Below are 14,571 nucleotides of genomic sequence, written 5' to 3' on the forward strand. Positions count from 1 at the left end.
GAAGGGCTTGTAGCCATATGACTGAACGCTGACCACTGCTTGAACGCCTACAGGCCGACCGAGATGGTCGCAACCTCCCCGCCCGCGACCACCACATCATCCACCTCGAATCCCCAGCGTCCTCCCGTCCGCAATAAGTCCTCCTCCGCTCTCTCGACCCAAACAATCCGCACCCTCTCTTCGACCTCGTCCGGCAAACCTCGCCGAAACCGGTCTTTCACAGCCCTCGCAGGCGGAGGAGGAGTTCACCACGGTCATCCAGCAGGACACCATGCCGTCTCTTTCGCTCATCACCGGAAGAACTCGCATGGAGCGCATGCGATGAAGCGAAGTGGGAGCGCGAGTGGGAGCGCGAGGAAGTCGAGTTTTGGGCTGGGCATGACGAGTCTGGAGGGAGGAGCGGGAGAAGACGAACATGGCGAGCGAGATGGGAGGCCGCAGCGACCGAGTCTGGCGACGAGCCGGTCGAGCTCGAGCAGTACGGTTACAGCAGTCGGTGGAGGAAGTCGCGAGCGCCTCGAACACGAACAGTCGGATCGCGGACGCTCTCGCTCGCGCAGTCGGACGCGTGTCGAAGCGGAGCAGATCCAGCAAGACCAGGCGGACGATCAGCGGCAGCGGTTGGAGATCAACACGAAGGCCAAGGCGAAGGAGCGGTTGACGGGCAGCGTCACGTCCGGCAGCGACTGGGAGAGCGCGACCGACTCGCCGCTCGCGATCGGCAAGAAGTTGCCCGATGTCGCCAGGTCCGTCGCGCCAGAGGGTCAGTCGGCTCTCGCGCAGGGTTTCAGCCAGAAGGACGACGGCGAGGAGGGGCACGACGAGCGCGGCGTCGAGGAGTCGCCCAAGTCGGGCGAAGGGCGGGTCACCGCGCAGGACGAGGAGCGCGCGCCGGCGCCTCAGCGGGTCGAAGTCTCTGCCGCACCATCAGACGAGCAGGGTCTCCCGCCTCGACCGACGGGCAAGAAGCCCAAGTTCCAGCTCGGTGCGTCGGAGGACCAGGAGGACAACGAGAGTTTGCGTGCGGATGCTAGGGCGGATGAGGTGTCGACTCCGCGGCAGGAGAAGAGTCAGGCCGAGGTGGAAGCGCAGGCGACGGAGGAAGCGGTGCAGGCTGTTACCCCGCCGGTCGAGGGTATCCAGCCGGAGCACATCGCGCAGGCTCAGCTCGCGCAGACGGACGAAGACGTCGTTCCCGACTCGGGCGGCGACGACTCGATCCCGCCTTCTGCTATGCCGCCCGCCGCAACTGCGATCCTCCCCTCCCTCCCGGCCATGATCCAAGCCGCCGCACCGACCGAACCTCTCGACGCGCCTCTCCGCCCGGACGCAGACGAAGAACAACAAGCCGCGGCACTCGCCGCCCCCGCTCCTCCAAGCGCGCCGCAACATCTCTCGCCGCCCGACTCGTCGCCCCTCGGTGGCCCAGCTGCGGAACCCTCGCTCGCCGCCGCCGCGCAGCCCGAACTTGCGTTCCCGAATGGCCCGCCGTCCGGTCCGCCGTCGAGGCCTGAGTCGGCGGGTGGGAGGACGAGGGGCGGGGGGTCCGCTGAGCCGTTGAGGACGCCTGCGCCGCCTACGCCTACGTCGGAGGAGGAAGAGGCGCACCTCCCTTTCGAGGCTGAGAAGAAGGACCGGAAGGAGAAGGCGAAGGATGCCGAACGGAATACGGACGACGTCCCGCCCATCCGACCACTCCCTCAGCGCGCCCCGCCCACTCGCAAGGCGTCAAACACCTCCATCGTCTCAGCCGCCTCGACTCGCTCGGCTCTCCATCGCGGTCCAGCACCGCAGTTTCGCCGCACCGCGAGCGGGATCGCGCCTGTCATCGTCGACCGCGGCGCGACTGCTCGAGCGGAACTGACGAGTCCCGGACCGGAGTCGCCCAATGGCAATGGCGAGTTGCGGCGCAGCGTGACGGGCGAACGGGGGACGTCGACGGGTCGACACCAGCGCACGGAGAGCATGAGCAGTGTTCGCTCGTTGCGACAGGCGGCGGAGGCGACGACGTCTGGCTCGCACCGGACAGGTCCAGGCGAGACGCGCCGCCTGCGACCGACAGAGACGGCTGGCGGAGCGATCGCTGCGTTGGGCAACATCGCCGCCGCCGCAGGCCGGACTCCTCCTCCTCCTCACGACTCGTCCGCCGCGCGCGAAGGAGCCTTGACGCACGCCAAACGCTCCGCAAGTGGTTACTTCAATGCCCTCCGGGGCTTCACGGGTGCGCCGACCGCTTCGTCGCCTTCGACTCCGCCTCCGTCTTCTTCAGCAGGCGCAGCGCAGCGCTACCCGATCCCCGGCGCGCAGGGACAGGTCCCGACTGCCTCGTCGAGTCTGGGCCGAAGGTCCCGCTCGTCCGACTCGCCCAAACCCCCTCCGCTCGTCGTCAAATTCGTCGACGCTCCGCCTCCCCCTGCGGCCCCCTTGATGCACCTCACCAAGTCGCAACAAGGCACCGACACGCCCTCGACTCAACCTTCGACCTCTCCCTCCCAGTCTCAGGGAATCCCGCCTCGACTGTCGGCAAAACACCGCAACGCTTCGACTACTTCGCTCGGACCTATTTCGCGTACGCAGCAGAAGGCTTTGTTGGCGCGTGATGCGCCGCATGTTGGGAGCGGACGAGCGGGCGCTGGGACGCCTACGACCGATGCGGGAGGAGGAGCGGCAGGCGCGACGCTCGTCCCTCCGCCGGTCCAGGGCGCGCAGGCTATGACACCGGCCCAACAACAGTTTCTCGCTTTGCAGCACCAACGCGCTTTGAACGCCTCGAATCCCGCGTCCAACACCGGCTCAGCATCGACTTCCTCGTCGCCCGCTCCCGCCGCCTCGCACGGGATGCAGAAATGGGCGATCGGGCTCGTTCGTGAAGCCGAGCGGATAGAGAGGCAGTACAGGGCTGTGGAGAAGTGGCGTGATCCGGTTGGGGAGAGTTTGGAGAGGGTGTTGGTGGTGAGGATGAGGGCGAGACGGAGGAGGGAGGATGATAGGGAGAGGGTGAGGAGGGCGGTGGAGGGGTTGCAGCAGGGAGCGGGAGGGGGAGGGGGGGAGGGACAGCAGCCGAAACCGAGGAGGGCGGGTGAGCGGGACCTTTCTCTTCCTCAAACTCCATCGCTTTCGCTGACCTTCTCTTTGGCGGCGTTTGTAGCTACAACTTCGACGTGATCTTTCACTCTCATCGTCTCCACCCCAGCTCTTCGCCAACTCATCCCTCTCTCACTCACTCACTCGCATTGCCGTCCTTCTCATCGCGACAACCTCGGCCTCCATTTCGCTCTCTCTCGCCTTCTCGCATGTCGTACGAACGCAGCTCGTATCATGAAACAGCAGCCACACAGCTCGTTGCATCCATCCATCCAACCCTGCATGGTTCACCGGCGAACGCAAGAGACCGGTGACGATGCTGCGCTCTTCTCGTCCGAGCTTTGTCCCAATCGAGCGACGCGGGGCTCTTGCTCGAACGGCGGAGCTTGTCCAGCTGGCCGAGTTCGAGTTGCCCGCTTGAGCGTTCTGTCGTCCAACATCCGCCAAGTTACTCCTCTCTTCACTCCGCTCCCTGAAGGCCCGAGAGTGAGCGCAGCGGAGTGGCGAACTAATGCTCGAGCTCGCCGTGCCGCTCGCTCGCCGTGCGCGCTGCGGTGCGGAAATGAACGCCGGCTTCGCCAGTTGCCCGTTCGAGGCGGAGAGCCATTCGATTGTCGAGAGTGGGCGGATTTCATTGAGAGTGTGGAGCGGGTGCCTGGGTGAGCCGGGTCGGCGAACAAGTCGTTGGGCGTTGGAGGGAGCTGGCAGAGTGCGAGAGGGAGCAGGAGGACAGTGGACAGAGAGAAGGCCAGCAGCACCTCCTCTCTCACGGACACCGGCGTCGAGAGGAGGGTTCGCCAGCTTCGGTGCAATTTCGCCGTCGAGTTGCTGTTCCTGAAAGATGAGACCCGCTCTAGCGCGGTGCCCCTTTCCACCCCGGCGAGGACCCCTTCGCCTTGTGGCCGTCTGCCGTCCTCGCTCTCGCCGTCTTGCTGCTGCCTGCGTGTGGCTCAGTGTGTGCTAGACTTGGCTGCAGAGGCTACACAGTCACCCTCCAAACACCGTCCACATCTTCCCTTTCCGCCGCCCGCGACCTCGCCGCACTCTGCGCTCCTCACACGGCGACCAACTCCACATCGACCCCCCCCCCGCTCTCTCTCCACCCACGCAACGATGGGAATCCTCGACCGCTTCACACGGCGAAAGGACAAGGGCATCGCGCTCGAGGACGACGAAAAGGCCTACCGCTACGAGCAGGACCCGACTCGCGAGCCCAAAGACCGGCCGGCGAGCAGGGCCTCGCGCTTCAAGGAGGTGACCGGGTCTAGGAGACGCTACCTGGGTAACTGGGCGCCTCACCCCAACATGATCCGTGGCATCCGCTTCGTCCTGTGAGTCGGTCGCCGTTCCACCTCCTCGTCGCCGGTCAGGTGGGGTTGAGCCAACACTGACAACCCGTTCGCTCGCCTCTCCCGCTCGTCCAATGCGTCGGCTGCACGCTCCGACAGCTACTCGTTGACGTCCTTGGCGGCCTTGACGACGGCGGCGTTCTGCATCTCGGTCGTCGTCTACTACAACACCCACGGGCCCGTCATCAAGCCCGCCTGGGGCTCTCTCATCGCCGACATCGTCTTTGGAATCGGCACACCCGGCGTCCTCTTTGGCATGATGCTCGTCCTCCCCCGCTTGTTCCGCCACGGCGGCGCTCTCGACATCCTCAACCAGACTCGCATGGAACTCCTCACCCTGTTTGGACTCGCGGTCGTTTGGGTCTCGGGCGCACTCGCGCTTGCTTGCGACTTGCGAGGCCAGGAGAACTGTCTCTGGTGCGCCGGCCCTCTCCCTCTCTCTCCCTTTCGCCGGCGAACTAACTTTTCTCGCGCCCAACTCGTAGGGACGGATACTGGCACTACCCGAAGCCTTCGGACTTCCAAGACGCCTGCAACCGCATCAACTGGGCTGTCGCGCTCGCCTACACGACCTTCGGGTTGACGTGCCTCCAGATGGCCGTCATCTGGGCCATCGCAGGCTACATCCTCCTCTTCCTCGACCAGGAGGTGCGTCCGCCCTCCGCTTCTCCATTGAGTGCGTGTACTGATGCTAAGGGTGCTGGGTAGGTCCTGACGGAACACACCAACTCGATGGGTTCGCGCGCCTACCTCGCCCGTTCGCGCGCCCAACAACAACACAAAGTCCTCCGCGCCGCTCGCCAATCCGGCGTCTCGACCATGGGCCCTTCGTCCGGTTCCGGTCGGCGCTCGTCGAGTTTCGGAGCGGCGGTCGGAGCGAGTCTGATGGATGACGACGAGATGAGTGAGAATGCTGGGCCCGGACCGATGGCGGGTGGGGTGATTGCGAGTCGCTCGCTGCCCAACTCGCAGCGCGCCCCGGCGGGACCGATGATGGGCGGCTCAGCGCCTCACGTAAGCGTCACCAACACGGATGGCACGACGCTCTCTCGCCCCTCGAGGTCCAACTCGCAAGGCTCCAACGTCCGATTCACCGACCACGCCCACGCTCACGACGACGACTTGAACGAGGCCCAGCCCGTTGCGGCGTCGAGGAGAGCGCCGGCGCCGGGGGGGATGTGGAGTTCGGGCGCGCCGAGGTTGGGAGATGAGGAGCGCGCGGCCGCGCATGGGGAGGACCCGTTTGAGGATCAGCGGGGTGGGTACTATGGGTATGAGAACGAGGCGGGGTTGACGAGCGAGAGGGACAGGCGTACGTCGTTGCTTCCCTTCGTACCGTCGAGTTGAGCGATGGCTGACGGAATCGGTGATTGTCGCAGACTTGCACGTCTAGGCCTAAGCGCCCCCCTTCTCGTCGTCGTCGCCCTTCTCGCAAACCAGTACTCGCAACACCCCCTCGCACCGCACCGCAACCAAGACCCGTCCCTCCTCGACTCGACACTCGCCTAATCACCGCAGCCCCTCCTTCACCCGAGGCGAGCGCGACTCCCCCCAATCAACCTTCTCTTTCGACGTGTATTTATCGCCTCTCAACCAACGGTTTCTGTATCGCCTTATCATAACCTCGACCTCGACCCTTCTCTTCGCCCTCTCGGCGAAGATGTTGTCTATTCCCTCTTCCCTCTTTCTTTCGTTGGACACTCTTTCTTCCGGTTCTGTCTTTTTTGCCCTTCGATGTTCGCCTTCAGTCGTACAGCAGTACCCCTCTCGTAGTTCGTCCTCCTGGAGTAATTCGCACACACGCCACACGGGTTTTCACACTTCGCCCCCCGCTCCTTGCGAGCGAGGCCGGCGATCTCGTTCTCACTGGCCAACGTCTTCACTGGGTGCACCCGACTGGTCTCTTCGCGACAAGCCAGCACCTCCTCCGCGTCGACTACTCCCGAGTCCCGCTCGGCTTGCTTCGACGTTTTTCTGTGTTCTTGAGGAGTCCTTGGGCAGTCGACGAGTCTTGCCGCGTTGAGGAGGATCCCGCCAGAGCAGAGGAGGAGGGTTGAGGGGAGGTTGAGAAGTAAAGGTTCCTCTTGCTGTACTGTCTCTCCTCGACTGGTTTGCTCTACTTGCTTGCTCGATGGTTTCGCTTGTACTCACGGCGCTTCGCTCGACGCGAACGACAACGACCGCGCCATCCGCACGCTGACCTTCCCAATTTCCGCCGGACCTTCGTCTTCTCTCCATCCTCAGCCATGCTCGTCCCCTCCCTCTTGCTCTTCGGCCTCCTCGCGCTCGCTTCTCTCCCGTTCTCCAAGCCGACGAGGCGAGCTTCGGGACTTTGGAGGCGAGAGGGGATACGGGTGCGTTTCGCTAGCGCTTGCGAACGAGGCTCCGTTGTCCCGGGGGCTGACTGACACCGGCTCGTCCGACTCGACGACGATAGTCGTCTTTCGGGACTTCCACAGCGGCGACTGGGACCCGTCCATCAAGATGAAGCAGTCGTTCGCGCTCTCGACGACGCTCAACTACCTTGATGATCTTTCACGAGGTGCGCCCTTCCCATATCGCTCTCATTGCGATCCGAGCAGATCTTTGACAGCATCTTCGCGCAGAACGGCGAGGAAACAGCAACCGAAGTCCTGCCTCACGTTTCGTCTCGGAAGGCTACAAACTCAGAACCGTCGCCGAGTGTCTCCGCGCGAGTCGGTATTAGACGGTCGACAAGCCAAGCGCGCGGAATGCGACGTGGACTTGCGAGGGGACGCCCGGGATGGTGTGGTGAACAGCGAGTATTCCTCACGACCGTCTCCCTTCGCACCCTCCTCTCCCCGTCTCCTTTAAGCCATGTAACCTCTCTCTTGTAGCCTTTGTCCAACAAGTGTCGTGCTCCCTAGACACGCGCATCCGCACTTCTCGCAGTCTCCTCTCTCCCTCCTGCGCTCCTTTCCGTCCTCCTCTGTCCGCTCGCCGAGGTGGACGTTCCGTTTCCCTTCGTCTGCATCTGTAGCGCGAGACTTTGACATACGAATTTCGTCCTCTGCCGTCGAGAACGACTTGTCGAGGAACTCCTCTTCGCGTCCTTCCCTCTCGCTCTCCTTTCCGTTCTGCGCAAGTCCCGCTACTACGTTTTGTACACCGAAATAGTCCCACCTAGTCTTTTCGCCTACGAGGCCGACGAACCCCTTCGGCAGGACCCGCCTTCGCTCCTTCGTCGTCTGCCCGCTCACACGACCCGCTCAAAAGCGCCAAGTAGACCGTCGCTGTCCGTATAAGCTTCACAAGCACCCGCCGAGCACAGCTGACACCGCTCGCTCTTCTCCCACAGCTCTCCTCCGCCTCATCACTCCCTCCCCACCTCCATCCCCTTCGACCCCTCACACACAGCTCAGCATGGTTCTCGGACGCCTGATGCACTACACATTCGATATCGCACTCGTCACGACCGTTCTGGCGGGCGTCAAGCGGCATACGGGCTTCCAGTGAGTCTCCGAGGTTGGTCTTGGTCCCGCGGGTTCGGAAGGCGGGAGAGGCGGGCGCCAGAGGAGGGTGTCGCTGTGGGCGGGAACGAGAGACTGGAGGAGGACGGCCGGCAGAACGGCGGAGCTGGCCAGACCACGAGACTGCCGAGGACATCCTCTTGCCCGTCCAGAATCGCGATCGCTGACCTTCTCCTCCTCTCGCCCTTTCTTCCCACACAACAGGGTCAACACCTCTACAATCCCCGAAGGTCCCTTCCGCCAGACCGCCGACGTCGTCCTCGGCACCGGCGAGCGACTGTTCGACTTTGCGTCGGCGATGAGCTACACTTCCTCCTTGTTTGAGCGCGAGACGCCCAAGCCTAAGTGAATGGGACAAGACGGGCATTGCAGGAGAGGGAAAGAGTGTATGTAATCCTAGGCAGTTCATGTCGTTCCTCGGGTCGTTTCGCTGGGTCTGTCGCGTTCGCGGCTGGGTCGTCTTCTCTTTCTCTCTCGCATGCGCAAGGTCACGATGACCAGTCTAGTTACTACACGCTAGAACCGCAGCTGCACAATTGAGATACAACGACATGCTGGCCTCGCAAAAACCCGCGGAACGACTCCTCTCACCCGCCTCTTGCTGATCAGCTGCTACTTCATCGGCCGCGGACCGAAGAACCCGCTGGACGGCATGCCTGGCTTTGGCGGCTCGAGCGGGCCTGGGTCGGTCGAGGGCTGCGGAGCGGGAGCGGGCGAGGAGGGGACGGCGGCGGCGGGCGGTTTGGGCTGTAGAGCGAGGTGTGGTCAGCTATAGAGCAAGCAAACGCTCGGTGCAGCTGGTCTGAAACGAAGGAAACGGACCATCGAGCCGCCGTGCTTCGCTTGAAACTGCTCGACAGGATCGCTCGTCAGTCGCCGCCGCTTGCCCGCAGGTCACAAACTCGCACGCACCGCCATGAGCTCGGCGATCTCGCTCTGTAGCGTCTTCTTCTCGTCGCGCAGCTTGCCGACCTGGGGAGTCAAGCGAGTGAAGTCAGCAGGGAGTAAGGGGCGAAGCGCAAGTCGAGCCGCACCTCCTTGAACATTCGCTGGACCTGAATAGTGCAGAGCGCACGAAAGAGGTCAGCGAAGGCGCAGTGTGGCACGCCGAAGACGAAGCGCACCTCGCTAGTGAGCTGTCCTCGAAAGTCCTTGACGTGCTCGTCAACGCCTGTCCGGATGCCGCTGCCCAGTACAGCAGCGTGAGTGATAGCGACGCTAGATGTAGAAGTCGCGACGCACCCTAGCAAGCGCTTGACCTCGTCGGTGAGAGCCGGATCCATCGTAGTCTTCTTGCCGTCCTTGACGTTCTGGGCTACTTCGCGAAGCAGCGCGTCCGCCTTGTCGCTCTTCTCGGCAAGCTTGGCAACCATCTCGTTGATACCTGACGCACAGAACAAGGAGTCAACAGCGGCTCGAGCGTAGGGGGGAAGGGGTCGGGAACGCACGCGCCGTCCTCTCCGCGTTGTTCTTCGTCTCGAGCTCTAGACGAGCAATCTCCGCCTTCTTCGCCTCAAGCTCGGCTTTCTCCTTGAGCGACAAGCCCTGGTTCTTGGCCTTCTCCTCCGCCTCCTTCGCTTCTTGCGCCGCCTGCTTCGCCGAGATGTCGCGCATCGTCTTGAGGATCTCGAAGACAGCGACTACGCCTCCCGTCGCGTTAGTAGAGGTCCAGAGTCGGAAGCGAAAGAGATGGACTCACGCGAGACCGTGCCGGCGTCAATCTCGTCCCCCTGGCCCTCCGCCAACGCCTGCAATGCCGCGCCGAGCTTCTCGTCCTTCTTGAGAGCGTCGACTATCGGACCGTTTGGCGATGCGTCTGCCTCGGCGAGAACCTCGTCCGTCTCGGCGCGATCCTTCGCTTCTTTCGCCGCAACAGCTCCTCCGCCCCATCTTCCTGGTCGGTCGGCAACGGGTTCAGGCGCGCCTGCGAAATAAATCAGAGATTAGCCTGAGGGACCGCAGGCGATGTAGCTGGACGCACCCCAGAGACGGATCGCAGGTAGCCTCGGACCCTTCACCTTCCCAACCGTCCCGCCTTCCTTCGCACCGGTCGCAATCTGCTTGTCGAGCTGTGCGAATGAGCTTAGCGGGTTGACGCCGAAGCGAGGCCGCTTGTCGACGGACTCGGGTGCGACGGCTGCGACGGCATCGGTAGGCGGAGCTGCGTTCTCGTTCGGCTCGTGCGAAACAGCTGCTTCTCCGGCTGCGGCAGCTTCCTGCGCGACGAAAGGATGATCGACAATCGGATGCTCGACATCGGTTGACGTCGTAGCAGCCGGCACTGGTAGCAGTCCTTCGGCGGCCTGGAGCGAAGCGAGGAGGTGCTGCGGGAGATCCGCGATATGCCTGGCAACGCCGTCAACCGCACGCGCGAGCTCACTGAACTGCGCTTCGCGCATCGAGCGGTCTTCGGCAACCCACTGCGGGCCGAAGGTACGTTAGCAGGGACTCGAGGGATCATGCGTGGCAGACACTCACTCGAGCGAGTTCTCCGACAACTTGGGCGATGCGGTCCTGCTGTACTTGGCTGTGCACGAGAGCTGCATCCTTGAGCGTCAGCATGGTGGCCAGAGATGTAAGGAAGAGGCGGCAAAGCTCACCGCCATTCTGCTGCTCGAATCCGTCAAGAAGTCGCCAAAGGGCCTGCACAAGCGATTCCGTCACTCGAACCCACGAATGCTCGGCAGCGAACCATAACGCACCTGTTCGACTCTGCTCGTGTCAGAGCCGACCCAGGAAACGCCGTAGGGCGCAGGTCCCGCACCGCTCCACTCGCTGTATGGCCGGAGCGTCGGCTGCGAGAACAGAGTCAGCGGCGAGTGGGGTGAGCGCTCGGAACTCTACACACCTGCTCGGCGTATTGCTGGGGCTGCGTCGCCTTCCTGACTGTCGACGCTTCGGACGACGCAGGACGGACGACACCGCTGCTGGCGAAGGGGTCACGAGAGCGGGCTTTGCCACCGAAACGGGCGAAGACGTCTTCTCCGAGCAAAGAAGCGGGGTTGCGAAGAGGCGGGTCGGGCTCGAGAGGTGGCAGGCCTTCAAGTTTCCGGCTCGCAGCGTCTCGCTCGCGGCGCATCGTCGTAGGCGAGGCCACCGAGGAGGGCGCGGGCTTGGGCGTGAGGTCGGCTTCGTTCTATGGAGGAATGCTCAGTCCGGGCGCCACAGGGGAGAGAAATCAGGACGCGCCTTGAACTGCTCGAGCGTTCGCGCCCATTCGAGTTTCTCCGAAGGCGTCGTATGAATGGCTGCGCGAGTCGTGAGAGAGGCGTTGTCGTGGATGATGGTCTCGGGGTATTGGTCGGGCAGTGGCGGCAGGGGATGCTGGCGCTCAAGCGGGTTCCTCAGCAAGTCCTGGATGTGAGCGTCAACTCGCGCCTTGAGCTCGTATTCTTCCTGCTCAAGTCGACGAGCGCGGGCTTCGGCGTCGCCCTTCACGAGCTCTTCCTGCTTCTGGAGAAGGCGCTCGTTTGCGGCGACGAGGCGGTCGAGCTGGAGGAACGAAGTCAGCGTTCTCATAGCGAGAGCAGGCGACTGTCGACGCACCTTGTCCCAGAGCGCCTGTCCCGCCTGAACCGTCTTGATTGACGACGAGTCTCCCAACTTGTCCTGCACGACCCTCAGCCGCGCCTGCATTTCGCGGTAGCGGTCCCGTCGAGACTTCCCGACCTTGCCATCTCGCGCTCGCTCGAGAGCTGCTTGTACATCCCGCTGTAGCGCTTCGAGCTCGACGGCCGTAGCAACCGAAGACGCGGAGCGAGATGCGGGCGATAGCGTTTTGCGCAAAGGTTCCTTGTCCGAGCGGAAGGACGATGGTCTGGTAGGCATGGGTCGGAAGGGCGGCTGGTCGTACGGCGTCGAGTACCTCGACAAGTCGGAACGGGCGCGTCGGTGACCAGGGAGTGGAGGTACAGGAGGAAGAGGGGTCGAAGGCTTCTCGGGCGGCAAGGGTGGAAGAGAGCGGTCGCTGCGGTCCGAGGAGATCGTTGCGACAGGCATTTCGCGCACCCCGGCCGCCTTCTGCGGGCTACGCCGACTCCACGATCTAACGGTGCCTCTCGTCTCGGAGAAGAAGGAGCCCGGCGGCGTGAGCGAGCGGACAGACGCAGCCGAATCCGCGACGACATGGGCGGGCAGCTGCGATTGCTCGGCGACGGGTCGAATCGCTTGCCTGTAGGAACAAGAATCAACTTTGCCCTGTCAAATGAGAGAGAAGAAGGACTGACTGCAAGGCGAGAATCCATCCGACCCTGTCTGCGCGCGTCTCGGCAGCGAAAAGTAGTCTGTCCCCGTCTTTGAGAACGACAGCGAAAGGGCGAACGAAGTTGGGCAGCGTGGGTGCATCGTCGTCCACCCTTGCGCACTCGGCGATGAAGACGGTGGGTCGGTCGTGAGGGTTCTGGTCGGTCGGGCGGAACTCGAGACTCTCGCGTGTGAGCACACAGTACCGGCGAGGCCAGTCTTGCGGGTCGGCGAGCGGGTTGCCAGTCGGCGGGACGAGGAGGTAGCCCTGCGAGACTGGGTGTCAGCAGGAAAGCGAAAGCAAGTGGCGGACGCTTGACGTACCTCGTGCAGGATGGGCAAGCCGAGCGTAACGGATCTCGCAAGACGAGTGTCGACGGTCGAGGCGCGATCTGCTGGTACAGGCAGCGGCTTCTCAAGTTGGTACGAAGGCGTCGCCTCGCTCAGCTCGGCGACCTCGTCGTCTCGACGGCTAGGCAGAGCGCCTAGTGTCCAGGACGGCTCTGACTGCTCAATCTGCCGCTGGAAAGCCTCGAGAGCCTGTCGCCGAAGCGTCCTTCGCCTGTCGATCTCGGCAAGCGGGTCCTCAACATCCTGGAGAGGCTGCTGCGGTGGGTTCGCAGGCGAAGATGACGCCGTGGAGCTGGTCGTGCGGATCGATGTTGTGCGTTCCGACGCCGCCGCCTTCGGTGCATGCGGGATCCGCTCGTCCTGCGCGGGTGGCGGGCGAGGAGTTGGCGTGAGGACGGCGGAAACGGCTCCGCCTTCGAACTTGGCCGCCTTTCGAGCAAGCTCTGGCGAAATGCGACGCGTAGGACTCGACTGTCGCGCGACGTCGGATTCCGAGCGGGACGAAGGAGGATGGACGGAGGACGACCCGCTCGAACTGCTGGGAAAGATGGATCCGACTGAACCGCTGCGACCGAGGAGTTGGGAGGTAGCGCTGACGTGTTTGTCGGGCGAGATGCTTCGACGGCTGAGCTGGGTGATCGGGTCCGAGCCGAGGGAAGAGTTGGACCAGGACGAAGGCAAGGGTTGGCGAGAGCGAGGTGGACGGGGGAAGGATGCTGCTGCATCTTCTGCGCTGGATGTAGCGCTACTCGTGTAAGAGAAACGGTTGGGGAAGGTAGATCGCGGCTGTTCGGGACTGGAAGGGGTTCGAGGGATAGTCGAGGAAAGCGAGAGAGGGCGGGGCTTCTGCTGGAACGAGTCTCGCCAGGTCGACAGCGACTCTCGCTCCGTACGTTCGCTGTTGCGAAGATCATCAGCGCCAAGTCCGAGCGAGAAAGAGGGTGAACTTACGGCACGTCCGAGAGCTGGTGAAAATCGAAGTCGATCTCTTCGCCGTTGCGCCCGTAGATAGTCGAGGTCTGCGTACGGCGAGAGTCGCTCGCATGCGTATCTTGCGCAGGCACTGGAACGTCGGCGTGCGCGGTCGATTCTGGCGATGACTCCGCCGGCGAAAGAGCTGGCGGCTCCGTCGATGGTTCACTAGCTGCCGGCGCGACTGGAACGGCTGAAAGCGAAGGGGCCGTCGATGTCGGAGGTGTCGGTTTCGCGCTCTCGGCGCTCGGCTGCGAAGACGCCTCGCTCACAACCGACTCCGCCTTTTTCGCCTCAGACGCCGCCTTGGCCGCTCGCTGAGCCTTCAACCGCTCCATCAAACCGCCGGCGAGCGCGACGTTGCTCGGCGAAGGTGAGCGTACGGAAGGAACCGGGGGTGAAGGTTGGCGGATGGAAGAGGCGGGAGAAGGCGCGCTCGTTGGGTTCGGTTCAGTCGGTGCCGAAGGCGAAGGCGAAACGGTCTTTGCGGGCGAGTCATGCGGCGACGCGGTGGAGCGGGAGCGAGAAGGTGTACTGGGAACCGATGGGCTGAAAGAACGGTCCGAGGCAGAGTGGCCGACTAGTTTCGGGACGAGAGAGCTGGTCGTCGCCGTCTCTGCCTGTCCCGCCGCTTCTTCCGCCCCATCCATCGCGTCCGTCAGCGCGCTGCTATCCTCCCTCTCCCTCCGTCGCTGCTCCCGCGCCGCCCTCGCGGCCGCGATCCGCTCAGAGGCAGAAGTGTCGGACGAGGTAGTGAAGGAACGGATCAGGTCGCTCCTGGTGGACGAACTGGGCGACGCAGGGCGCTCTGGCGGTGTCGCCATCCTGAAGTTGAGTGACCAGACTCAGTCGCGCTGGTGGGGAGAACGGGCGAGTTGAGCGGTCTGTCCGGAGAGGCGAGAGACGCAGAAGTAGCGAGCGTGCGCGTTGCTGGCCAGGCAGCGCGCCACAGGGAGTCTGTACGAGCCAGCAGGCGAGCTCGAACGTAGCGCGATCATCCTCGACCGATAGGAGAGCAGCGGTCAGTGCGGGTTCAGCGATGAGGCGAGCGGAGTTCGGGGGTGCGGGAGAACGCTGTGAAA

The 14,571-nt window shown here is 63.6% G+C and overlaps 5 protein-coding genes across 5 annotated transcripts; 3 read left to right on the forward strand and 2 right to left on the reverse strand.

The window, feature by feature from the left end:
- Positions 1-63: 63 nt before the first annotated feature.
- On the forward strand, positions 64-3,165 carry RHTO_03972 (uncharacterized protein; the record flags this gene model as incomplete). Its single annotated transcript, XM_016417640.1, has 2 exons — positions 64-3,079; positions 3,149-3,165. The coding sequence occupies 2 exons, from the start codon at positions 64-66 to the stop codon at positions 3,163-3,165; spliced, it is 3,033 nt and encodes a 1,010-aa protein (XP_016271047.1).
- A 1,032-nt stretch (positions 3,166-4,197) lies between these two features.
- On the forward strand, positions 4,198-5,826 carry RHTO_03973 (uncharacterized protein; the record flags this gene model as incomplete). The annotated part of the gene is made up of 5 exons (XM_016417641.1): positions 4,198-4,415; positions 4,533-4,850; positions 4,919-5,081; positions 5,142-5,745; positions 5,813-5,826. 5 exons carry the CDS (start codon positions 4,198-4,200, stop codon positions 5,824-5,826), a joined length of 1,317 nt encoding a protein of 438 aa, XP_016271048.1.
- A 1,991-nt stretch (positions 5,827-7,817) lies between these two features.
- On the forward strand, positions 7,818-8,273 carry RHTO_03974 (uncharacterized protein; the record flags this gene model as incomplete). Its single annotated transcript, XM_016417642.1, has 2 exons — positions 7,818-7,906; positions 8,129-8,273. 2 exons carry the CDS (start codon positions 7,818-7,820, stop codon positions 8,271-8,273), a joined length of 234 nt encoding a protein of 77 aa, XP_016271049.1.
- A 263-nt stretch (positions 8,274-8,536) lies between these two features.
- RHTO_03975 (uncharacterized protein) lies at positions 8,537-11,003 on the reverse strand (the record flags this gene model as incomplete). The annotated part of the gene is made up of 13 exons (XM_016417643.1): positions 8,537-8,671; positions 8,747-8,773; positions 8,837-8,896; positions 8,959-8,979; positions 9,049-9,109; positions 9,167-9,308; positions 9,373-9,564; positions 9,624-9,848; positions 9,906-10,344; positions 10,403-10,464; positions 10,525-10,567; positions 10,627-10,719; positions 10,773-11,003. 13 exons carry the CDS (start codon positions 11,001-11,003, stop codon positions 8,537-8,539), a joined length of 1,731 nt encoding a protein of 576 aa, XP_016271050.1.
- Positions 11,004-11,074: 71 nt separating this feature from the next.
- RHTO_03976 (pleckstrin-like domain-containing protein) lies at positions 11,075-14,313 on the reverse strand (the record flags this gene model as incomplete). Its single annotated transcript, XM_016417644.1, has 5 exons — positions 11,075-11,416; positions 11,471-12,095; positions 12,151-12,434; positions 12,491-13,415; positions 13,469-14,313. 5 exons carry the CDS (start codon positions 14,311-14,313, stop codon positions 11,075-11,077), a joined length of 3,021 nt encoding a protein of 1,006 aa, XP_016271051.1.
- Between the last annotated feature and the right edge of the window lie 258 nt (positions 14,314-14,571).

Source organism: Rhodotorula toruloides, assembly GCF_000320785.1.
Source record: "Rhodotorula toruloides NP11 unplaced genomic scaffold Scaffold24, whole genome shotgun sequence".
NCBI lineage: Eukaryota > Fungi > Basidiomycota > Microbotryomycetes > Sporidiobolales > Sporidiobolaceae > Rhodotorula > Rhodotorula toruloides.